This window comes from Drosophila tropicalis, unplaced genomic scaffold (genome assembly GCF_018151085.1).
Source record: "Drosophila tropicalis isolate 14030-0801.00 unplaced genomic scaffold, ASM1815108v1 contig_694, whole genome shotgun sequence".
NCBI lineage: Eukaryota > Metazoa > Arthropoda > Insecta > Diptera > Drosophilidae > Drosophila > Drosophila tropicalis.
In genome coordinates this window covers 5,575,557-5,601,889 of record NW_027173176.1, presented here as the reverse complement: position 1 = coordinate 5,601,889, position 26,333 = coordinate 5,575,557, and the positions used below count along the sequence as shown (strand labels likewise).

The 26,333-nt window shown below is 37.2% G+C and overlaps 1 protein-coding gene across 2 annotated transcripts in view; it reads left to right on the top strand.

Annotated features, from left to right (window-relative positions):
• unc-13-4A (BAI1 associated protein 3) overlaps positions 1 to 26,333 on the top strand; it is a 59,156-nt gene that overhangs the window by 15,780 nt on the left and 17,043 nt on the right. For both annotated transcript variants that reach the window (XM_068292929.1, XM_068292928.1), the window contains 2 exons: positions 6,755 to 6,886; positions 23,156 to 23,945. In XM_068292929.1, the coding sequence (XP_068149030.1) occupies positions 23,444 to 23,945 (502 nt within the window). In that variant the 5' untranslated portion in view covers positions 6,755 to 6,886; positions 23,156 to 23,443. The remainder of the gene's footprint in view (positions 1 to 6,754; positions 6,887 to 23,155; positions 23,946 to 26,333) is intronic.

Here is a 26,333-nt window from a genome sequence, read left to right as displayed (position 1 = left end):
CCCCACGTAGAGTAGTTGCTTTTCAGGTCAACTTGTAGTTTATCCTCCTGCTAAATCAAAGACACACGACACACCCCGTCCAAACATCTTTTCCATCTCTGTCACTCTCCATTTCGGTGCTGCTCTGCGCTGCGCCCTGTTCACCTCACCTGGCTAATATTGCGGCGGAAATGGTTGGGCGAGGTCGAGCTGCCTCGCTTACCCATATTTTATCTCATTTATTTCTGGTAATTTACTTTGATTCATCGATTTTGTAACAAATATACGTGGTCAGGGAGCCAAAAACGAGAAAATTGAACCAACTAACCACAGTTTTCGTTACTCTACTATACTACTTATATTGAGTTTCCTGGCTATCTATCTGAAAGAAAGTGCAAAATTCTTTAAGTTTTGTTCGAAAGTTCCAGTAAATATTTAGCATTGAAAGTAACTTAAAAAACAAATTATTTTCCAATTAACCTACACAAGAAAATTGCAAAAAATTTGGGTCAAACCAAACATTTCGCTTGGCTTTGCCGTGTCCAATTGAAATTTCACTTGAGAAAAAGTGCGGTAGAATGGCAAGTTTTGTCGTAGAAGAGCATTAGAAATTCATTGTTAGGTCAGATTTTGGTATCTTCTTGTTTCGTCTTTCTCTTATCTGCGTTGTATTTCTGGCCATGCATCAAAATGTTCTGTCTGCTTGTGTATATATTTTATATCCATATATGTACGTTATTATTGGTGTTTGTTGTTGTTGTTATTTTTGTGTCGAAATCCGATTGAGTTATTGAGCTAAAATTTTACGAAGAGCTTTTCCATTTATTGTAAGCAATTGTACACATGATAATAATAATAATCGTAATCATATATCTGCCGCTTTCTATCTCCCTCTATCTTCTCATTATGTGTCCAATATAAGGGACTCTATAAAGAAGATATAAAATTGGCAGTTGATAAAAGAAACCAAAAACGAAAGGCTTTAATATATTTATACATACCTATATATTAATCATACGCCATGTTGCACTCAATAAGCCACAAAATAGGGACTTTTTTTTTTGACAGTTATGCTAATAGCACTGTCCAACAAAGAAAAGGGAAAAATTTTTTATTTTGCCCCTATTGTTGAATTTCAGGTTGAGTAAAATGAATATTGCCTCAATTTGTGTAACACAAACAAAAGGAGATTGTTGAAAACCATATCCACTCATCCTAAATAAATGAAAGAATTCTGCTAAACAGTTTAAATGTAATCTTTTGAAGGTCTTTCATCACTGCGCTCTCCTGAGGGTGAGTAAAGTTTAACAAGTCCAAAGTTGGAGGGTGGTAATAGACTAATTAATGGCAAATAAGCCTAAAGATATGACAGAGTTATCCTGTTACTATGTTTCATCGAAATAACAAGTTTACTCAAAGTGGAGATGGCTTAAAAACGGGATTTAAATATCATAGAAGGTAAATTTAATGTTGTAATTTTGAAATTAAGCAAATATTAAGCTATATCAGGGCAGGAGAGTGTAATTTTTGATAGGCTGGCTGTTGAATGTTTATATGAGATAATGAAAACAATGCGACAAGAACGGGACTTTTGCAATTGAATTGCTCATGTTCAAGGATAACAACAAACGCACAACCCGCACACACACACACACACACACACCCACGCACGCATACACACGCACACCCACAAAATGTTTTGAAAAGGTAAAAACAATCAATGGGCATCTGAAAGAGAACAAAAGGTTTGTTGCCACCTGGACTGAAGCCTCAGGACTGAGTTTTGTCCATGTCTCTTTTAATCGATGATGGTTCGTTCGTACATAAGTATAGATATATATATATACACATATATATATATATATATATATATATGTGTGTGTATAGGTGTCTATATAGGAGTATAAATGGATGGTAGACATGTGTAGGCTGCCTTTGGGCTTCTGTTTATCGTTTGCAATTTGTTTTTACGCTGTCCATCTGAGAAACGGAACTTTAGTTTTATGGGACACGCCTTTTGCCTGGAGCTAAAAATAACCAAGACGTGTTTCAAGCCCTCTTCACTCCACTCCTTCCTTCCACTCCACACCACTCTCTTCTTTTTCTCTATTTATAGCCTGAAGTTTTGCGCTAAATCGTAAGTTTAGCCACTCTTTCCCCATTCGTATTGACATTTAAGCTGCCACAAATTGCTTTTCTTCACCAGGGTGGTGCCGATAGCATTTACTCCTATCCATATGCTCATATGTGTCTCTGTCTTGCCGACTCTTTCTCTCTTTCTCCCTCTGTCCCTGTGTGTGTGTTTCCTCAGTCGTTGTTAGCTTATCGTTCGACATTTACATAACGAAAAATGAAATTTTTTCAAATTATAACAAATTGAATTTTCATTTTCACCCCTCCGCGATTGCTACGGAGAAGACAGAAAGAAAAGGAGAGCGAACGGGTTGCCAAAAACCTTTACTAAATATTGACAGAGGCTGTGGGCTCTTACTTAAAAAATTTAAAATATAAAAAAGGTAGCAAGGCCACAGAATGTTGTCATATACATATGAAATAAATGAATGGTCTACTTATATTAACCATATGAAAATGTTACTACAAAGCATTTGAAACATAAGACATGAAAAACTAAGTGTTCTTTGTGAAGGCCATTTAAAATACTGTCAGATTATACTTTAAAACATTGCAACTTTCTGAACTTTATATTCAAAACATGGTAAATATAGTTATTTTGTGCTATTTTAATATTTTCTCTCCTTCTGACGATAATTTTTAAGCCTCAAGTCATGACCCTTTCTTCATGCATTTTTTAATTTATTATTTGTGAAATGCAAACCAAATTGTCAATTCCTTGGTCTAATTTTCATTCTCACTTGCATAACGAACATTTAATTGAGCTTAATAAAATTCTTAGTATCAGCTGTCAGCGTTGATTTAGTTTACTTGAAAATTAATTTACATAAAACACCCACACACACGTTCAATTTAGAAACAGTGTGTACAAAAACCTTTTTATTCCAGAAAAAACGTACAATTTACTTTCATTTTAAATTAAATTTTAAATGTCAAACTGAGTAACTCTAGCTGGATTACGTGGACATCAACTTATCTATGTGTATATATAGGGAGAGACAGAGAAATGTGTAGCATTCATTAGAGAAACATTTGTGTGCAAAAAAGATTTTTCTTTTTATGAATAGCCAATTAATGAAATGTTTAAATAGAAAATTCAAACAGACAGACACATAGAGACTACAACTAGTTTGCTGTTTCAAATTGGTTCGTTCATTCTCTCTTTCTCGCTGTGTGCTTTTTGGCATGGCAGGCAGCTCAATCTGTCTGTACGTGTTTAACACATTTGAACTTAGCTGTATTACTGCATTGTCTAGTGATCGGCAGATGGCATTTACCATTTCTCAGCAATACGCGTATGTACGAGAGTATCTGTCGAACGACAGCTTTAACTTTTCCCGTTCCTTTGCCGTATGCCTTAAACCTCTTTCTCACAGTTTCTCTTTCTCTAGTGTTTTCTTTTTTCAGCTATTCGTACGGTGTTCCTTCCACATGCTTCTGTATTTTGTATTTATGCGTTGATGTTTTACGTGCCCGAAATACCAAAAAATTCACACACACTGTTAGTAAATGTATGTTAGTGTGTGTGTATTTTATATTGTGTAAATGCTGGCAGACAGCGAAGCAAAAGGCAACAGTCAGACCACCACATAGAGAAAAACGTTGCCTGCCTTTCCAGTTGTTAGATGCCAACTATGGGTGGGGGATACAAAAAATATGGAAAAATCATTTGCCCTATTTCATCGACTTGAGAATATCCAGTAAGAGAGAGAATGATGGTCCATTTTTGTGATCAACAAGTGTTGTGGCTGAAAATCACATTTTCTAATTAAACAATTGATTTCTATTAACTTCTTGATCTACAAATGGTTAAAGTTGGATGGCTTCAAACAAATATACCCATTTTGAAACACCAGATTTTAGGGTAAATAGAAATGCCGAAAAATACCGAATAATGTGTGGCCCTGAAAAAGGGTTAGCATTTCATTTTAGCTACCTTTCCTTACTTTCCTTTCACCTCGATATGTTTCTCTCTTTCTCTCACTCAGTTTCACTCTTCTATCATCTATAGTCAAATGAAATTATGTGGTTTTCTTTTTGTCCTGCTGTTGTTGTTGTGGTTGTTGTTGTTGCTGATGGGTTTCTATATTCAATTTTGACGAATCAAAATGCACAAAGTGAATTTGTTTGTGGCCATGTTATATTTTCTGTCACCCTTCCCCCTCTTACCTTCCATTCCCCTTACATCTCTCAATTTTTCTCATTTCCCTCTTTTTCTGTTTTTTTTGTTTGTTTTGGTATTTTTTTCTGTCGGTTCGAACTGAAAATATTGATGCCCCACCATTAAGAAGAAAAAGCTTTTAGTGAAAATCTAAAACTGGAAATGGCATTTAAAAGGGAAAAAATAACGAAGTGGATATGAGAAGGATGTTGAGGAGATGAGGTGGAAATGGAGGACTGGACATGGTCAAAAAAATTGACCAAACGAAGTGGACACAATGAAGACACTTTGACAGTTCTGTCAGTTTTTGCCTGGTTCGGCCTGCGCTGCATTGCGTCGTTGCACATTTTCATTTGCATTGTCTTCTCCCCGCCACTCCAATCCACTCAACTCCACTTTACTCTTCTCTTCTCTTCTCTTCCCTTCACTCAACTTTACTTCATTCCACATTTCATTCTGCATCTGGCAGTGACAGCATTTGCCTTTCTGTTAGTGATGTGGCAGATTGGTTGAGTTGGGGCAGTTTGGGGGGCAGCCCAGCAATTGGTCCCTCGACATAGGAAACATCAACAATGTTGACATGCGTTTGTTGTCACTGCCTGGCCTCTCTTTCCCTTCCCCCTTTTTTCCGCTCCCATCACCGTTCTATTATCTTTGTCTCTTTGTGGTTTTGATTTGGCTTTGAGTTGGTTAATTCACAGAAATTCTTTGTGTCAAAGCACCTCTTAGATAAAAAGATCATCATTCTTAATTGTGTGTGCAAGAGACAAAGAAAACAACAAAATTCCAATGATGGAATGTTAATTAAGTTGCATCTTTCCATCCTATGCCATTTGATTGCCTGGATATATACATTGTTGTCCCATTATTGTTTTCCAGTTGTCCATAGATGATAGAAAGAAATTGCTCTATTTTTAGGATGCCAGAAAAATATCACGAATGGGATAGTCAAACTTTAACTTGTATAAAGTTTGTGCTCTGTGGCATAAGTTTTTCTTTTAAATTAAGTGGTTTTTTAGATGGAAAAAATAATTTTTAGTAGTCAATCCTTCACGAATCACTGAACATTATTTCTACAAAAGATTTGGGCCATTGTATCCCATAGTTGTCCTGGCTTGTTAGATAAAGTTTCCTAATTATCATATTGGGCTCCCAATATTATCATATTTCATACAACATTCATTTAAATTTCCAACTCACTTCACCTCGTCTTGTCTTTAGTCTCAGGGCAAATATGCCACATTTTGTTCATTCTTTTGACTTTTCTTTTGTTTTTGTTCTGTTGTTGGAATATAAATGAGTTTCAAATTGTCTCACTATTTGAATTAAATGGAATGGCAATTCGATTTCTATAAAAAACACAAGAAAGCGAAAAAAGAAGCAAAATGAATAAAACCAGAAAAGCATTTGAAATGTGCCATTTTCTTTAGTCAAATAGCCAATCATCAAATCAGCAAATTTCAATCTAAACCCCACACTCTAACCCAATGTTGCCCTTTCTCTTCGTTCTCTTCTAATGCTTTACGCCCGAGCAATCAAGCATGAGATCCAGAAGGGAACAGAGACAGAGAGAGCGAACGTTAGAGATGGAGAAAGAGCAGAAAACAGGGAAGCGGTCTCTTGCCCCCTTCCTTAAAGGCAGAAACTGAAACCGAAAAGAAAACCAAAGGCAATTAATGGTCTAAAGAAAAAAAGAAGGAAAAGAGAAAACACTGTAGTTGAGCCTGCGACAGGCGACACTCTAATTTACTTTTCGTTTCATTTTTTTCTTTGTGTGTGTGTGTGTGTGTGCGTTGCTTACCTCGAGGACACGTGGATTCAGGCCGCAGGACACAGACGAGAGGCAACCAACTTGAGTGCGTAAAATCAACAAACGGAAACGGATACTCCAAAAGCAACTAAAAGAGGAAATGTTACAAGGACCCAAAAGCAAAGGGAATAACTTGAGCAATTTCTAGCATTAAATTTATGGAGGGGGCGGGGCAGTGTGAAAAGGTAGGACTATGGGACGTATACGTAATGTGTGCAGAAGGTGAAAGGTTTCGCTTTTCTTTGGGCCTCATAAAGTGTTGCAAATTGTTGTTGTTGTTCTTGTTACTGTTCTACCTGCACGTTGCTGACATTTTATGACTTTTCCTACCGAAAGCTAAAAAAAGATACGTGGAAAAATCCCCGTAGGCAACTAGTCTGCGGAATACCCTGCATCTAGAGCAGGTATCAGGAAGTTCACTTAAATTTAGCAGAAAATTTTCCATTACATTTTCTAGTCTAATCCACTAGTGTTCTGACCCTGACACATAATCTAGCTAATGCCTGGGGATCGTTAATTTTCGTCCACTTAAATTCCATTTTTTTGTAGAGAGTATCAGTTGTATGTTTTTCCTTTTTTTGTTTCGCTCACACAGAAATTAAGCTCTAAATTAGAAACTCATCAGTTGAAGTAATTGCTGAAGCCGATTCGGTTTTATCTTTTCTTTGCAGAACGAGCAGAGCAGAGCGAAGAAAAACGTGCCCAGCATGATGTAGTAGGAGCAAAGACGAGTCTAAGGATTTCGAGTCGGTTTTGTCTGCAAAAATGTTGCCGCATTGCCATCAAATTGTTTGCCTTTTGCGGTAAGTATTTAAACAACAATTTTATGTGATTTTCTTTTTGCGTTTGCTGTAACATTTTTTTCTCTTGTTCTTTTATACGTTGATTTTCATGAAATTTTCATAGATTTTTTCTTGATTTTGTGGTCTTTACATAAAATGGCCTAAGCCATGTGCTCGAGTGTCAACAAATTATTTCTGCGATAATTTTCATTGCCATTTTACGTTTTCTTTTTTTTTTTTTTTAATTGAGATAATAAACATCTGACTTTTAACTTTTCTCTTATTTCGGAAAAAAGAAATAAATTCAAAATTAGTTAATCGAAAAGTGTACAAAGTGTCTTTGTTTCTTTCTGGAAGTGATGACTAAATCCGTTTAGTCTTATTTATATAGACTTGAATTTCAAAAGATTTATTTTTTAAATTAAGTGGCAGTTTCAGAGAATATTTGGTTCAAACTTTTTCAAATAAATCAATTTGAATTAATCAACTAATTAATAAAGCTGCTTATTTTCTTATAAAATAATTTATTGATTAATTGCTAAACAATATCCTTGTGAAAAGTTATTTTAAGTGGTCAGGGTAGGCCAGGGGAGATGGATTGAAATACGAACATTAGCTTAAGTCAGTACACTGCACTTAAAATGAAATATGATGATATCCAAGAAATATAACTTGTCACAAAGAATATAAAACTGAAATAGAATTCATTTAAGGAAAACTGTCCTTGGCGTTTGCATATTGTTTGTGTTTTTATTCGTTTATAAACTTGAAGATTTATTCCATTGAAGCGTCAAGTATCTTTGCTCCATTATCATTGTTTATTGCCGTGTGTTTATCACTTGGCCACAAATAAAAAATTAAAAAGATAATGCAAAGTTCCTTGCTATTGAAAAATCTATCTGCCTTTCTCTCTCTATATCTCTTTCTGTCTGTGGTGCTGCGGCAGAGTTTACACCCAAAAGCCATAAAAATAGCACCAAAAGTTGGTCTGTTTCTTGTATTGTTATACCCTTGCAAAAAGGGTATATTAATTTTGGTCAGAAGTGTGCAACGCATAGAACGAAGCATCTCCGACCATACAAAGTATATATATTCTTGATCAGCACGACGAGACGAGTTCAACTAGCCATGTCCGTCCGTCCGTCCGTCCGTCCGTCCGTCCGTCCGTCCGTCCGTCCGTCCGTCCGTCCGTCTGGATCAACGCAAACTCCTCCTAGACCGTAAGAGCTACAAAGCTGAAATTTTGCACCTAGGCTTGTATATACTGCAGGCGTTGTATATCTCGGATTCAGCCGGATCGGACCACTATATCATATAGCTCCCATACAAACCCCAAAGTCACGAACAGTGACTTTTCTCAATAACTTCGTTATTTTCTATGCTATTATCGTGAAACTTAATATTAGAGAGTTTACTATGCCTATAAGCGACTATGCCAAATTTGATCAAGATCGGGTGACTATATCATATAGCTCCCATACAAACGGCCAAGTCACGAACAGTGACTTTCTCAATAACTTCGTTATTTTCTGAGCTATTGTCGTGAAACTTAATATTAGAGAGTTTACTACGCCTATAAGCGACTATGCCAAATTTGATCAAGATCAGGTGACTATATCATATAGCTCCCATAGGAACGATTGGTCGAAAACAGTGACTTTTGTAAATAACTTCGTTACTTTTAACGCGATTGCTTTTAAATTAAACATTTCTTAATTTAATATATATGTTAATGACTGTGCCGAATTTGATAAAGATCGGGTGACTATATCATATAGCTCCCATAGGAACGATCGGTGGAAAAAAGTGACTTTGATCAATATCTTCGTTATTTCCTATGATTGTAGGCCTTTCTTTCTCAAGCTTAAGCCTTTTTTAGATAAAACGTTCTTCCACATTGATGGCTAATAGGTAAGGATAGAGTTACCACAAAAGTTGCAAGGGTATACAAACTTTGACGCGGTCGAAGTTAGCCCCGGCCCTCTGGTTTTTTTTTTTTTTTTTGATTGCCACGCCCACAAACAAGCCAAACATGCACCACAACAACGCCCTTGAGTGGTTCATCATACAGACAAACATACTTACATACATACATATGTATGTATATGAAACCATTCTGGAATCCCCGAAATGGGACTGACCACAATTTTAATGCCTTTTTCATTGTCTTTTCATAGGCGCCATGGCAGACAGAGCTGGAGCACATCGTCATCGTTATCGCCAAAAAGAGTGAGAGATACAGTGGGATAGGGCGGGGAGATGAAGGCGTGACCTGACCCTCTACCTCTGTGTGTCTGTGCCTGTGACGGCGTGTATGTGTGTGTGTGTACGCCCATTTTTCTTTCTTTTCGGTCACATCATGCACAATTTGGTCTTTTGCATACTTCTTTTCTTTCCTTTGGGTTTCGTTTTGTTTTCTCTTCCCTTGGTAAGGCAAATTGACGTCATGTCATCAATCAATCTTGGCAGCAACTTCAACGCCAACCCACGCACCATCATTATCCAGTAACTGTGAATTTTTTCCTCTTTCATTTTGCCTTCCGTTTTTTTATTGAAAGTTTTTCTTTTCATTTCATATTTTTTTAATTTTCATTATGCAGCTTTCAACATTGCATTGGCATTGTGATTTATGATTTTTTAATGAGTTCGTTCTCGAAAATTTCTCCGATTTTTCTCTGTCTGTTCTAACCCAATCCGTGTAAACTTAGTCTTCTTCCCTCGTACCCTCTTTCTAAACATCAGCTTGGTCAGTGGAGCATGAAAACCTTTGAAAAAATACAAGCCAAATATTTTTGACCCCCAAACAATATCTGGACAAAGGGCAGCAAAAGGGTTCAAGTTCAAGGCCAAATTGCATTGACCTTTCCTATTCGACGACTGCTGCAATAAATATTCAAGTGGCGTAAATTTCTGAATAGAAGCTTTTAGGGTATGCCATGAAATTTTAATTGCGTTTGGAGCCAAAGAAACACCCCACCTAATCCCATCCTTTCTGAAGAGTCAACTTGCCCCTGCTGAATGCTTAGGACACTGGACAAAATATCCAATCCAATTCCATTGCACATTTCAAATTTTTATCACCGTTTTTGAACTGTGACAAGTGTAAAGGACTTACGATCTTCAAATCGTTCATTTGTCTATAGGATAATTTTCAAATGCAACCCCATAAAACGGATATTTTAATTAAAGGATTATTTATTTGTCTGGCGAGTTGAATGGTCAAGGGTATATAAACTTCGTTACAGCCGAAGTTTACTTTCTTATTCCATTTTTTTTCTTCTTTTGTTTAAAACGAAGGAAATTGTCGTTAACAAATTTCCAAATTTTTCCCCCGCACTGTTGTCTTTCGGTTTGTGTTTGTGTGTGTGTGAGTGCTGAGTGTATTTTGTTTTGCCCTTCTCTCCTGTCACATTATTTTTGCGCTGTTTTATTGCTCGGTTATTTTAATTAAAAACTTTGTTCAACTGACAATGCCAATTGCTTGCTTTCAGTCGGCGTTGACTCGCTTTCACTTAGTCTTGGTTCTTACTTTTGTTTTTTGGTTGGCTGTCTTCAAGTTGTTTCAACAACATTTTGGAGGCTGCCTTAAGACAGACAAACAACAACAGCAACAGAAAGAAGCTGAGAATATACATACATATACTTATATATGTATATGTACATATAAAGCTGTCGACATAAGGAGATACTTTTGTATCTTTTAGTCCCTTTGTCCTTTGCCCCCGTAGCGACTTTTGCTATTTTTATGCTCTTAAGCTGCGGCATTAAAGGCATATGCAAAATATGTGAAAATTGTTGCTGGTTGTCATTGTTGCTGCTGCTCTTATGTCACCTTGTTGATGGCAGACATTGGCATCGGCATCGGCATCAGCAACGGCATCGGCATCTTTCTCTCTTCATCTCTCTATGTCTTTCTCTGTTTCTCTCGTTCTAAACAAAAAGCGCAATGCAAAAAGGCGCTAATCCTGCTTAACGTTCTGTTGACAGCTTTGCGGCAACAGCATCAACATCAACAGCAACAACAACCAGCATAAAACGTGGGCTGCTTGTCATATAAATATATGTATGTACATACTTACACTTAGGTATATAGGTACCTATATATGCTTTATATAGGTATTTACTTTAAAGATATAAAAAATGAAAGACTGACGGGCTTTTCCTTCTCGTCCATGGGTTATTTATCATCAGCTTCAAATCCCCTTGAGGCTGGTCGGTTTTTTCCATATAATTTTTTTCTTCTTTTGGTTTTTGGTATTTTTATTATTTTTTTTGTTGTTGTATTCTGTTTTATTTTTGAAGGCTCCTAAGCTTAAATATATATTTATTTATGAAATGCTTGTAGAGTTTATGTAGGCAACTTTTAGATGAAGTCTATGATACATTTAAACCGTTATGAATTAAATTCTCTTTTCTATTGCTTTGCCTTCAATTAATTGATTAATTTTGCTGTTGGCCAAAAACAAAACAAAACGATGCCAAGAAATATCTCTAACCCACCCACTTTTTTTTATACCCATGCAAAAAGGGTATATTAATTTTGGTCAGAAGTGTGCAACGCATAGAACGAAGCATCTCCGACCATACAAAGTATATATATTCTTGATCAGCACGACGAGACGAGTTCAAATAGCCATGTCCGTCCGTCAGTCCGTCCGTCCGTCCGTCCTTCCGTCTGGACCAACGCAAACTCCTCCTAGACCGTAAGAACTACAGAGCTGAAATTCTGCACGTAGGCTTGTATATACTGCAGGGGTTGTATATCTCGGATTCAGCCGGATCGGACCACTATATCATATAGCTCCCATACAAACCCCAAAGTCACGAACAGTGACTTATCTCAATAACTTCGTTATTTTCTTTGCTATTATCGTGAAACTTAATATTAAAGAGTTGATTACGCTTATAGACTGTGCCAAATTTGATCAAGATCGGATGACTATATCATATAGCTCCCATAGGAACGATCGGGCGAAAACAGTGACTTTTGTAAATACCTTCGTTACTTTTAACGCGATTGCTTTCAAATTAAACATTTGTTAGTTTAATATATCTGTTAATGACTGTGCCGAATTTGATAAAGATCGGGTGACTATATCATATAGCTCCCATAGGAACGATCGGTGGAAAAAAGTGACTTTGATCAATATCTTCGTTATTTCCTATGATTGTAGGCCATTCTTTCGCAAACATAAGCCTTTTTAGATAAAACGTTCTTCCACATTGATGGCTAATAGGTAAGGAAAGAGTTACCAAAAAAGTTGCAAGGGTATACAAACTTTGACGCGGTCGAAGTTAGCCCCGGCCCTCTGGTTTTTATTTATTATCCATTTCTTTTATTTTTTATCAGTGAGTCCCATTCCCTTTAGTTGGCTCTATCATGATCTTCAATTTGTTGGTTTACTTAGCTTATGTATCTGTACCAAAGTGAGAAGTGCAATTAGAATAATTAGGTCTGGTTTTCTGTTGCATTTAAGCCTGATCGTATTCAAATAATTGCAGTAATCACTTATATCCAATGTAATCGAACGATTTCTTTACAATTTAATATTGAATTAGCTATTTCTCAATAATGGTATTCCACATATTGTATGTTTGTTTATACATACATATGGATTTTAGAGCTTCCTCTGGTAAGCACTTAATATTTCATAAGAATAAATCTTTTATTCCTTTTCGCAAATAACATGGATTATATGTTATGCTATGTGTAGTTGAAAATTTTCTCATTCATTTTATGCGTGGGTTGTGCGTAAAGTTTTCTTATTGAGAGAAAGAAAGTAAAAAGAGTCCAAAATCATAGGCAGCACAAAAGGTGAGCAGGTTGTCTGTATAGCTATTTATGTTTAAGACAATGAATATATTTTGGGTGAAATGGCAAAAGATTTTAGAATCGTTGTAGAATCGTCTTTGTATACGTGATAATTGATCAGGAAAAAGTGGAATCCTAGACTTTTTTGTTGCTCGCTCTCTCAATTTCTAGCCACATTAATGACATATTTTATAGACCATTTACTGATGATATTTATACCCTTGCAAAAAGGGTATATTAATTTTGGTCAGAAGTGTGCAACGCATAGAACGAAGCATCTCCGACCATACAAAGTATATATATTCTTGATCAGCACGACGAGACGAGTTCAACTAGCCATGTCCGTCCGTCCGTCCGTCCGTCCGTCCGTCCGTCCGTCCGTCCGTCCGTCCGTCCGTCCGTCTGGATCAACGCAAACTCCTCCTAGACCGTAAGAGCTACAGAGCTGAAATTTTGCACCTAGGCTTGTATATACTGCAGGCGTTGTATATCTCGGATTCAGCCGGATCGGACCACTATATCATATAGCTCCCATACAAACCCCAAAGTCACGAACAGTGACTTTTCTCAATAACTTCGTTATTTTCTATGCTATTATCGTGAAACTTAATATTAGAGAGTTTACTATGCCTATAAGCGACTATGCCAAATTTGATCAAGATCGGGTGACTATATCATATAGCTCCCATACAAACGGCCAAGTCACGAACAGTGACTTTCTCAATAACTTCGTTATTTTCTGAGCTATTGTCGTGAAACTTAATATTAGAGAGTTTACTACGCCTATAAGCGACTATGCCAAATTTGATCAAGATCAGGTGACTATATCATATAGCTCCCATAGGAACGATTGGTCGAAAACAGTGACTTTTGTAAATAACTTCGTTACTTTTAACGCGATTGCTTTTAAATTAAACATTTCTTAATTTAATATATATGTTAATGACTGTGCCGAATTTGATAAAGATCGGGTGACTATATCATATAGCTCCCATAGGAACGATCGGTGGAAAAAAGTGACTTTGATCAATATCTTCGTTATTTCCTATGATTGTAGGCCTTTCTTTCTCAAGCTTAAGCCTTTTTAGATAAAACGTTCTTCCACATTGATGGCTAATAGGTAAGGATAGAGTTACCACAAAAGTTGCAAGGGTATACAAACTTTGACGCGGTCGAAGTTAGCCCCGGCCCTCTGGTTTTTTTGTTTTGGAATGGGCAAACTATTCAGTCTATCCTTGCCTAGTCGTTGTCAACGTTTGGTTGCAATTATCCCGTTTTTGGACCTGTTTCGCTTTAGCTTAACTAACTATATTTATGGAAAATTGTAAAAGACAAAAAAGTTAATGTAAGCTACCGCGCTTACATATATTTGAGCAAATTTTCCCATTTCGCCATGTCAGCCCGTTTTTCCCCTCAATGCTTTTTAATTACCGCGCATTTTAAGCAAACAAAAAGAGTTGAAAAGTGTGTGGAGATGTGTGTTGTGTTGTGTTGTGTTGTGTGTGGTAACATGTGTGAGTGTGGGTATGTGGGGGAAAAGCGTACAGTAAAAATACATTTTAATTGCAAAACCCCACAAAAACAGAGAGAGAAAAAAACTGAAAACTGAGAGATGAAAGTAAAAAAAAAAAAAAAAATGTATGCATGAATTGTTGGTGGTCAAAAAAAAAATAACTGAAGATGCCAGGGACAGGATGTGTGAGTGCATTGCGCATACGCCGCATTGTCGGGGACGTAAATAAGCTGTGGCGCCTTTAATTGCAGGCATGATGGCAAATGGAGAAACGTTGACAGGGAACAGCGGTCAGGGTAAAGGCCAGTGCAAACAATAAACTCGGACTGGCATAAAGGCCAATGGCGCAACAACAACAACAACAGGAATAAAAAAACCACAGAGACAACAGCAAGTAGCACGAATGAAGAACAGAACGAAAGACTGCAAAGAAATTTTTATGTTGGCCCTTTGTGGAAGTGTGTGTGTGTGTGTGTGTGTTAACCCAGTAAAAATGAACTTAAAGCCAGCCAACCAGTTGGAAATGTTGAACCGTCTGGCAAAGCCATAACGTACTCTTGCCGCCCCACGCCCCATCTCACATTTTTATTGGAGCATTTTGTGCATTGAGCCGTTTTGGATTTTCTTGTAATTTGCAACAATGTTTGTATGGGTGTGAGTGTGTATGTGTGTGTGTGTGTGTGTGTGTGTGCGAGCTGCTAACTTGAGCCAGTGCATCGCCTGGAGAGCATCATCTTCGTTCGTCTTCTTATATGTTCACCAGCTTTTGCTGCGAGCTCAACTCAGCTTTTGTTATTTGACATGTCAAAGCCAAACAAAGCGTTTGCCTGATAAGTGTATGTACGTTCAGGAAGAAAGGGTAGAAGTTAAAATTGAATCATGTGGGTGGTAGTAAAGGAAACCTGATTGGCGTCAAAAAACGCATCAGACAGCAGACAACAGACACAAGAGACGACAGCAAACAATAGACGAACAGACAGAACCGGCAAAGGTGACATTGAAGTTCAGTGCACAGCGTTTACGAGGTCACCAAATAGAACAAATGCAAAAATTTAGCAACTCTGTTGGCTTTAATTAAACGCGAGAATACAACTAAGTACAAAACTATTTTGTATCCAATATACAACGCATCAATCTATAGAATGTCAAGAATGAATGTATGTATGAATGTATGGGTTTTGACTTTCAATTCTTGTGTGTGCGATTGATTGGCGTGTATTGTTGTTGCTTGAATGAGATGGGATGTGAAATGAAAATTCGTTAATTAGAGTACAAAGTCAATTTCTATGCCTATGCTCAAAATTATTATAGCTGTGGAATGCAAAATAATATGCTTTTGCATTTGGATTTGAGTTTTAGATTTCTGCCCTCATTTTAATGATGTACAAGTCTGTGCTGTGATTTAGAGTTTTCATTCAATTTGTAATTAAATACCGCAAACAAGGTTGAGCCACCCACGAAACAGTAGCCAATTTGAAATTGTTGCATTATCAAAAGGCAAGGGCAGCAACAATTAAATGTTGATTTTCCCTGTTTACTGTGTGTTTTGTGTTACTCCTCTCACTCTCTCTTTCTTTCTCTCTCTCTCTCTCTGTATCTCTTTTGTATCTATCTGTTTCACTTTGCGGTTTCAGGCTACTTGACAATTAATCAACACAGAGACACCGAATCATCCTGCCACTACATTAATTATGCATGCTTGTGTGTGTGTGTGTGTGTGTGTGTATATCTGTGTTTGACGCGCCTCCAATTTCCTGCAAAAATTTTCCATTGCCTTACTCCTCTCTAACTCTCTCTCTCTGTCTGTGCCACCATCTGTCAATGATTAGGCCTTCGAATTATTTCACACACACACGCACTCACACATACTCAGAAACAGAGAGAGTTATACGAAACCAAAATTTTGGTGTTGCCTTTAAGGGGTTACGAATGATAATTAGACGACATTGCCATTTGCTATTGCCATTTCCTTTTTGTGACAACGTTGTGTATGCGTAATTTAATAGTTTTAATTGAACATTCCTTCTTGTGTCTCTCTGCGCGTGTGTGTGTGTGTTTGTGTGTCAAAGGATGAAAGTGGTTTGAAATTTGATTAGAGCATATAGCTCGTAAGATTTAATTAAACTAGGCCAGCATTTAATTAACTTTAACACATATGACTATGACTAAACTTTTCAACCAAAAAGCTAAAAACTTTACACACTTCGTATGTATGTATGTATGTATGTATATGCCGAGCATGTGTATGCGTTATATTTTGCCTTCATTGGCAGCTAATTAGAAACCAAAGGAGTTAAGGTAATATAAAGCAGATTTCCTGTTGCATTTCTCTTCCATCTGCTACTGGCAATTTTCTTCTTTCATATTTTGGACATTTTCTTTTGTAATTAATAAGAGCAGTGTGATAACAGATGACGTACGAAAGGATCCTTAGATGAGGTGTGTTTGTTGTTGTCGGGGCAGTTAATTGAATTTGTGTTGCATTTGCACAAATTGCTCATACGCCATGTGTGTGTGCATTAAGCTGCAGTTGCTTTGGCTTTGGCCCAAAACCCTTGAGCGCATTTATCAAAGATGAAGATGACGACAACAGTGGCTGGTTATAAGTTCTGGGCCCTGAGTTTCTTTGGTTCTGGCTTTCAATTTGAGAGGCTGAAGGGGGGTAACTTTTTCATGCTCTGGCCACATTACTCAAAAAGCTTGCCGTTCTCTACCTCCTTGACTTGAATCATTGCTGCTGTTGTTCTTGTTTGTCCAGCTTCTACTTTTGCCTTCGTTTGGTTCTTGTCCTCCTAGTCTAGTGGCATTGTTGTGTTTGGTATGGTTTATTGCATTTGACAGTGTGGAGAAGACCCAAAAAGGATTGCTTCCTTTCGCTCTCTCTGTTCTGGCCTGGCCCAGGGCAAACAATGGAAACGCAAACTGTGCGAAACTGTGGAAAACTGTGTGAAAAGTGATGCATGTGCTGCACTTTTCTGATTTATGATGATGATGATGTTGATGACGATGCTTGGGTCGAGAGAGAGAGTCCCAAGTCTTTTCGGTGTGAGACGTCAAAAAGGGGAAAGGAAATACCACACTTTCGTTCTTTGTGTAAATATCTGAATGGGTGCTGTGAGTTGCGGTGCGATGGCCAAACATCAGTCAATTAGGTAAATTTGCCATTTTGTTAGTTTAAATTGAAGCATTATTAATGTGTGTTGACATTTGAGAGAGTCTTTAAAAGTAAAGCTGGGAATTCGCTAATAAATATTTAGCATTGCCGTTTGGCCTGATGTATATTATACATGGTATACAGCAATTTCCCCATCCCTCATTCTTATGAGGTTTTCTGATGATAAACTTCCGCTTTGGCTTACTACTTATCTATATATGTATAAATCAAACCGGCGGTTTAGTATTTGTTATGAATACCTGCTTCAATTGGTATATACATTTAAGTTGGTAATGCTTATTTTTACGGCCATTTGGCTAACCTTCAACTGTTGGCTGACTTTTTACTGCTTCAACTAAATTATATTTGTTATATGTATGTATATATTTGGGCCACAATTGTTAACGCGTTTCGCTTGCAGCTCGTGCGTAAAGTAATTTATGTTTTGCCACGCCCATTTGCACACCCTCACACACACACACACTCACAGACACACATATACACACACACAAACACATTAAAAGTGGGAGTATGTGCATGGGGAGGAGAAGGACAAACACACGGCAGTAGCTAAAGCCAAATAAGACATTTGAATGCCGCACATTTGTTAAACTCAGTTCTCTGTGCGTTTCTCTCTTATTCTCTCTGCCCCTCTCATATTCTTTGGTTTGTTATTTTTGTTTTTCCTCATTTGGCCATTTGCCTTTTGAAATGTCGAATCTGAAAATGTCTGCTTTGGCTATGTAAACGAGTTTTCGCCTTTCCACCTCTAACCCAGCCCCCACCTTCAAGCCACCACCACACTTTTTGCCATTCCATTGTGTGGAGTTTTTTTTTTGGTTGGTTCCTTTTTTTCCTTTCGATTTAAGGCCACATATCATGGCCATGGGGGACAGAGAGAAGTGAAAATAAATTTTATGCCACAGCATGCGTTGCCGTTTGTTGTTCAGCAGCTGCTTTGTCATTTTCACGTAGCCACCCGACCACCACCCGCTTTACCCAATCCCTTGCAATTCTCACAAATACTGAACACATTCATCTCGACGCAGTTTGCCTTGAAAAATCTTGCCTGAAAAAAATGACATAAAGCGACATAATAATTTTGCCTTTGAAATTGCCTTACAATTGCTACCCCTGCCACTGCCCACACCACCGAAAAAGAAAAAAAACCAACAAACTTGGAGCAAGAGCTAGAGGGGTGGGGTGGAACAGGAACAGAAACGGGAGCAAAAACAGGAGCAAGACCATGAAAGTATATGCTTATTTTTAACTTTGCCAAACATGGCAAACAAATATTTCTTCCTCACCAGTTGCGGCTTTGGTTGACTTAAAAGAGATATGAGAAGCGAACACTGAGTGTTTGTTGAACATACATATATACATTTTTTTTATTGAAAAGAAAGTAAAATTTTTTGAAATTAACTTTATCTACTTAAATGGAATAAAAATATAAACCTACATACAAATAAAATTGCCTGCTGGTCATTTGTGGACCTTGGAAATCCAGCAAAGCAAAAGTATAAGTTATTAATCTTTTTTACTTTAAATAATAAGGTGTTCAAGTCGATTAACAGGCCCTTTTAGCTTTACTTGATGGGTGGATTAGGCTGACTACTAAAAATAATTTACAAAGAAAAGCCATTATCCTTAATGGTTAAAGTTAAATTACCAAGTGCCTATATGTCTATACATAGAAAGTATAGCATACTTATAAGGGTCATTAATATTTAATAGTTTTAAACAAAAAGTCTAGATTATTACCCCCTATTAGTTTAATCTAATTTTTGACGCAAAGTAACCAATTGTATTTTCATTTCAATTAAAATTAAACTTAGAAAGTAAAATTTTTTGCTCTCAATTTAAATGTGATTTTATTATCCATTATCATGGTGCTTTGAAATGTTTAATTATTTTATGAATTTTTTAACATTTGCATTTAACCATTTGGACATTTGTTTTGTCATTAAAATGGCACATACAACTTTTAATGTTTCGCCATTAATGGCCAAGAAATGTTTTATAAATGAAAAGTTTTTCAACTTTTTGCTAGGGGTAAGGAAGCGAAGGGGACTACCCCCACACTACACCACAGAGTAATATAGAAAAGTTAATTGTAGTTTTGAGACTAGGCAAGAGGCCACATTAATGCAATGAGCATTTCATTTAGTTAGTTCCCATTATTATTATTTTTACGGTTTTGTTTCTTTTTTTCGTTTGCTTCTTATTTTGTTGATAGTTATTTGAGGGTTAGCTGCCACACATGTCGTATGAGTAATCATTAATAAAAACTAAATAGATTGCTGCCAGAGCAAGGATTCATTAGCAGATATATGTACATACACACACACATACATACAGAAAAATATACTAACCCCCCGGCACATATCTTCTTTTTTTCGTGATGAGTTAGGGTAGAAGGTACGAAGAACAGGAAGGTGGGGAAAAAGGTGTGGGGGTTAATGTGAACTTCCCAACACTCTTGGGGCTTGGCCGAACTGACTAATTAATCTTAATTAAAGTCAAAGTTGACTGCGAATTTAGATCAGAGGCGGGAAATATGTATAAGGGACAACAAGCCACACATACATACATACATATGTATACCCACAGTTTTGTGTGCGAGTGTGTGTGTGCTTGTGCTCGTCTGTTTGACTGGGTGGCAGCTGTTGCTCTTCCTAAATCGGACTTCATTTCGTTTGTTTCCATTTTCATTTAATTGTTCCACATTTGTCTGCCTCCTAATGGCAAATTTACGTGCAATATATAAATCAACTTTCTATGTGTTATTCCGTTTTCCGTTGGTTTGCTCTTGTTGCTGTGGGGCGGCGAGCGGTCGGATTTATTTTTAGCATTGAAAAACGTATAGACATAGATAACACAAACAAAATGGTTTTTGCAAATAATTTTGTTTTTTTTGTTTTGCCCTGACGCTAATTATACTACCAGTAAATAGGATTCTTGCTGACCAAGCACCAATATGTATGTATATACATACATATACATATTTATATACTCGCACAAACATACACACTGAGATAAACACACATAACCACAGATACATTGGCTTCTAAATGGTCGGCATTTAATTCCTTTGCATTGTGTTTTATTTCCATGTTACCATTCACTTCGTTTTGCCGACTAGGCCATTTGCTTTTCATTTTGTCATTTAAAACAAGAGCCAAAGGCACACTCACACACCCACGCACCATAGGCGGATCTACGCCTGTGGATTGTGGAGAAAATTCGCCCCCTAAAGTCTGTAACAGTATTTATTTTTAAATCTAAACTAAAATGTTGTCAACTAAAATGTTGTCTATAAAATGGCTGTGGTGCTTTCAAAATTATATTTTATCCACAGGATATTACCGAATTTCTTTCAATCGAATTCTAAGACTGCTTATTCCCCCAGAGAGAGAGATCTAACTGGATTTGAATACCTATTGTCCTATGTCTGATATGCTCTAAGAGTTGAAGTGCGTTTTAATTTACAAAATAGCACAAAGTGAAAATTCGTTCTAACTAACAATCACTAAAAGGATTGCTCCTCTCTCTCTCTCTTCATACACATACATACATATATGGTTATACATATCTCTCGTTATGTATGTGGACTATCTCTAATACCCTTAATTCAACGCACATTCTCTTTGTCAGAATCAAGAATTATGCCTATACAACTGAAACTGAATAATTCTGAATAATTTATCCATGATAAAAGTTATGACTTTACATTTTTTAGGTATTTATGACCTAATAGACAACTTCAGTTTTAGAACATTCCAAATTTTTCATCGATTATACAAAGATAAATAAATAGCAAAAATTCCTTTTAATTTTGGCTGAAGTATTCAAATAATTCACGCACATAAAGGTACTGGAAAGTCCAGTAAAATGATTCAGGCACGAAATTTTGCAAACATTGAGAGAATAAGGATAGTTGAGTGAATATATGTATGTATATCCTTCAGTTGGGGCTTCCCATTGGGTACAGAGAAGCCTTTTCACTTTTTATTTTGTTATTTTAATCCGCTTTGAAGAGCTTTTTGCTTTGGTTTTCGACTCATGTCCGTGCGTTTTTCTGTGTGGGGCTAATGTAGATATTGTCGTCATGACAACTGATAAGTGGGAGAGCTACTACGATTGCATTGTGTAAAACACATTTCGATAGAACCAGAAAAGGCAAAGCAAGTCAATGCTAAGCTAGTCACGTTTTCAATGCAAAAATCCAAATTTGATTTCCATTTTGCTGCAAAATACGCCAAGGCAAATAATTAATTAACCAACTATGTTTTTCTTTGGACGGCTGCTGGAAGCATAATTATTATGATTATTAGCGTTTTGTGGGAAGCCCTCCCAAAAATTAACTGGCAGCTAATTTATGAAGCAGAAAACGAGAAAAAGTAATAGCCTTAGTTGCTGTTGCTGTCGTCGTAGCCTCTGTTCAGCAATCAGCCATCAGGCCATCAGGTGGCAATTATTCATGCAGATCGATTAGTCGCTTTAGTCGAACCAAAGCCGCAAAATGCTTCACTGAGCTTAGCTGATTAAACGTTAATTAGGAACCAACACAACAAGGAGACAAGTCCTTACTCTGTCGCTTTTGTTTGTGTGTTTGTCTCTCTCAATCACCCTATCTCTCTGTCCCCCTTTATGTCTTTGTGTGTGTGTGTGTGTGTGTGTGTGTGTGTGTCAATCAAAGGGAGTTGAATTGAAGTAAAATTAATTAGCTGCCAGCCAGCGCCTTGAAATGAACAAGAAATGCTTCACCTTTACAATTCAATCGATTGATAAAACAAAAAGACAGCCAATCATTTTTGTTTTTCTTTTTGCACATTTTCGTATTCATTCTCATTCTCCTGCTCGTTTTCGTTGTTGTTTTTTTTTTTTTTTAGCAAATCAAATAGCGCAGACCTTCGAGAACTTCCAATCAAAGACAAATACCGAAAAGTGCCAACAGGGAGTAAAGGGATGAATGCTTGACTATGAGCAAATGATGATGGCAAAGTGCAAAATAAGTTGAATAACTCAACGCAAAATCAGATGAGGAAAATCCTGTGTTCATCAAAAGAAAGGCAACGACTTACAAATATCCTCTTTCCATTGAACGAGTCACTTCTTTCACTCTACCTATTTGGGGTTGAATCACTGATAAATTCGAGCATATCCTTTTTTCTTCTATTGTTTTTTGGTAAAGAGTATCGCAAAGCAAAGGCAAATTGAATGTCTGCTTGCTGCCTTCATTGTTTGTTTTTGAATGAGATATATCTTCTAATTTTGGAAACGACTAGAGGTTACCTTTAATACCTTTAGCAGGTTAAACGAATCTGAAATGTGCTGTAATAAAAAAATATTTAAAATGTTCTGGAATGTTCTTGAGCGGCGTAATGCCAAAAAAGGAAGACGGCCATAATTGATGACCCATTTTTCTTGGACCAGTTCAATATACGTTTACCTACATAACTTACAACTCATTTTGTTTGATAAAATGCTCATCATTATTTATTATATCGGTTAGGTTATCGGTTTGCAAATTGAATTTCTGACTAATGCTCAATCATTAGCATTCTGCTACAGTTTTGAAGCTCCCATCCCGTTCCGGGTTATTTTAAAGTTACCTAGCACAAATGAGATTTTGCCTTTTGTCTATTTTAATCATTTATAATCCGCACGAAAAGCATATTTATTTATTTTTGGGTATTTATATCGATTTAAGCCTTAAATTAAAGTAGACTGCTTACATTTGTCTTCCCTTGTTCTTGATATTTCTTTTTTTTTTTTTTTTTGATTCTGTTTCTTCGGTTTTCTTTGCAGAACTCTGAGGAGTTAAGGCCAAAAATTTATAATTACATAAGGAGGAAGCAAATCCCAGGGCTTTCCAAGTGATTAATTTCACAAAGGGGCCAACAAAAATAACAACAACAATAACAACAGCCGCAGCCGCAACAGCAACACAAACAATCTAAGCCAATTACTCCAGTGATAAGAAAAACGAAACAAACAAGAGAGAGAGAGAGAGAGCAAAGAAGACAGGAAATCCTACAGAAAACGTTACAGGAGACAGGAGAAGCAGAAGCAGCAGTAGCAGCAACAGATGCCGCCATGAGTTTCCTTAGTTCCATGCAACAATATGTAACAAGTGGCATATCCAGTCTGGGTCTGGGCAATCGTCGTTTCTCCCTCTCCAGGCAGGAATCAAGTGAACAGCAAGCCGGAGCTGCTGGTGTTGGTGTTGCTGTTGGTAACTTAGGTGGTGGAACACCTGGCAGTGTTTCCGTTTTGCAGCAACAACAACAACAACAACAGCAAACGTTACATTTGCAACAATCACAGCAACAACAACAGCAGCAGCAACAACAGCACCAGCAGCAACAACAACAGCAACAACAGCAGCAGCAACAACAACATTCACATGCCCCATTGCAACAACAGGCGAGCATTGGAAGCGGTCTTGGCCTTGGGCTAAGCGGCGGAAGTAGCATTGGTGGCTACGGTGCTCCAGCCCAACCTACAGCAGGCGTGTCGGTGGCAACATCGTCAGGCAGTAATTATCCAGCCGGTGGCGTTGTAATCGGCAATCCGAATGCCACTAATCCATTACTCGGTAAGTTCCCCCGTTTTCTTTGTTACTACAATATAAATACATACATACTACATACATATTTGCTGTTCATACTTTTAGATTGATAACTAAATCAATCAGCTCAAGGCGACAGGTGTAATGATTATTCATGATTATTCCAAAAAAAAAAAAAATAAATAAAAAGAACAAAAATTATTTGGGCCAAGACCTTGGCCTTAATTTGCTTTCAGACTTGTTGTGGAAACCAACTCTGCTCTTTTTTCTGCCATGAAAACTTTACGATATTTTCCCTTATATTACATACATATGTAGGTAAAAGTTAACTTCAATTGAACCTTATCAAAACTTTTATCCTAGGATGTTAAATGTTGAATTTACTGATTGATTGCAATACATTTTTATGACCCACCCTAACGAGTGGTCAAATTTCATATGTGAGTTTTTATTCGTTGATTGGCAGGTGCCTCAGTATATTTTGCGATTTACTCGAATTCGAATTTTCTGTATCTCTTTCTGTTTGATTGATATGTTTTTTAATTATTGAGGATTTAGTTTTCAGCAAGAATTATTTCTATTTAAACAAGTAGAATAAAGTAGAACTAGAACAAGACAAAAGACTTTCTTCTCGTATTTCCATTTAAATTTATTCTGTATCTTTTTTTTTGCCTCGCTCTCTTTTTGGTTTTAGTGTTTTTTTGTTCTCTAAAACAAATATTTCACATACGCCTTATTGTCTGAGGTATTATTTTAGATATTCAGAGCTCAGCTGGCAAGGCCATAAATAAATGTCAACAAAAAAAAAAAAAAAAAAAAAAAACCAAAGAGAACTAAAAACCGAAATCAAAAAGATAGGTTTTTGCGAGGGGCATTTCAAAGCTTATCTAAAGTAACTGCAAAGATCAAGAAAGAAAATTTAAAGTAATTCAAACATTTAAAGTTGTTATTTATAAAACGTCTCTCGCCCATACATATATGTAGAAAGATATGGAACTGGATAGATATGTAAACTGTTAGCCACAAAAATGTGCAAATAAAACGCCAAAACTTTATTGAATTTTTCGATGGGCGTCAACGTTGTCATCGAATTTTCGAAATTTACATACGCATGTGTGTGTAAAAAAAGACAAGAAACAAAAAATGAAAAATCATGAAAATCACATTACAAGCCAAATGCTACCAGAAACTTTTACCGCCCAAGCAAAGCAAAGCACCAGCAACCAAACCAAGCCAAAAGAATGGGGTGGGTAAAAAAAAACGAGATAAGGAGTAAAAAGTGGGGCAAAGTAGATATGCATAAACAAAATGTGCAGACAAATCCGCAGGAAAACTATGCGGGAACCAAAGCAATCAACATGCATATGTGTCTACTTCTAGGTTAGATCCCAGATCCTTGCTATTGGCATTGGCATTGCCGTTGCCGCATTTCCCTATGAAGGCAAAAGTCGTTTGTAGTTGCCAAATGCAAATACATTTAAATGTCAGGATAAGGCTTGGGCTGGGCTGAGCTGCTTTGGTCTGGTTTGGGGCAAGGGCAGAAGTGAAAGTAGACAGGCAGACAGGCGGTGGCCCAGAGACCAGAGTGGTGTAGAGCGTGTCCTGGCCACAAAAACCAATGTCTTCTTGGTGTACAGATTTCCGCCTGTCTATGTGTCCGTATGTCTTTCCGTCCGTATGTATGTGAAACTATTCAAGCAGCCACAACACGAACAACAACACGAACAACAACATGAAAGCATTCACTTGACATTTGCTTAGATTTTGATTCAGTGACGTCTCTGCAGCAGCAGCAGCAACGGCAACAGCAACAGCATTTGAGTGAAAATTGAAATTGGCTTATCTTGTTGCACGAGCCACAAACTGGCGGTTTTTGGTGGGTGGCAAGCGAACATTCGAAAACCGCCGACGTGTAAGCGCATTTGACTTAATCCCAATACTACCCACACCCTGCTTTCACACTCTCTTTCTCTGTCACTGAGTGTGGGTGTGTGTGTGTGTGATTTGTGGTGATATCTATTCTTGTATGGGTTAACTTTCAACTGAGTTGACTACAAAATTTAAGGGAAAATTTTCATACATGGTGACCAAAAAATGTTTCCTTTACCACTTTATCTCCGCCCACTCTGCCTTAGTCTCTTCTTGTTGGCTTTTTGGGGGCTCTCTGGGGCTTCATTTCCTTGCTAGGTATTGTCCTTGCCAGTGCCACAAGCAGAGTGTAGCATACCCCCCGTTGCATATCAAGGTTGTGGCTTGCATTTTGCCTTTTAGTTTTACCTTGAGTGAGCATCGCTGCCTGCCAGCCAAACAGCCAGCCGCATTGACCGCATCACATTGACTTTGACTTGAACGACTGGCTTCCTCTTACTCTTGCATTTTCATTTCTGACTTCCTGCCAGCTTTCAATTTTCAACT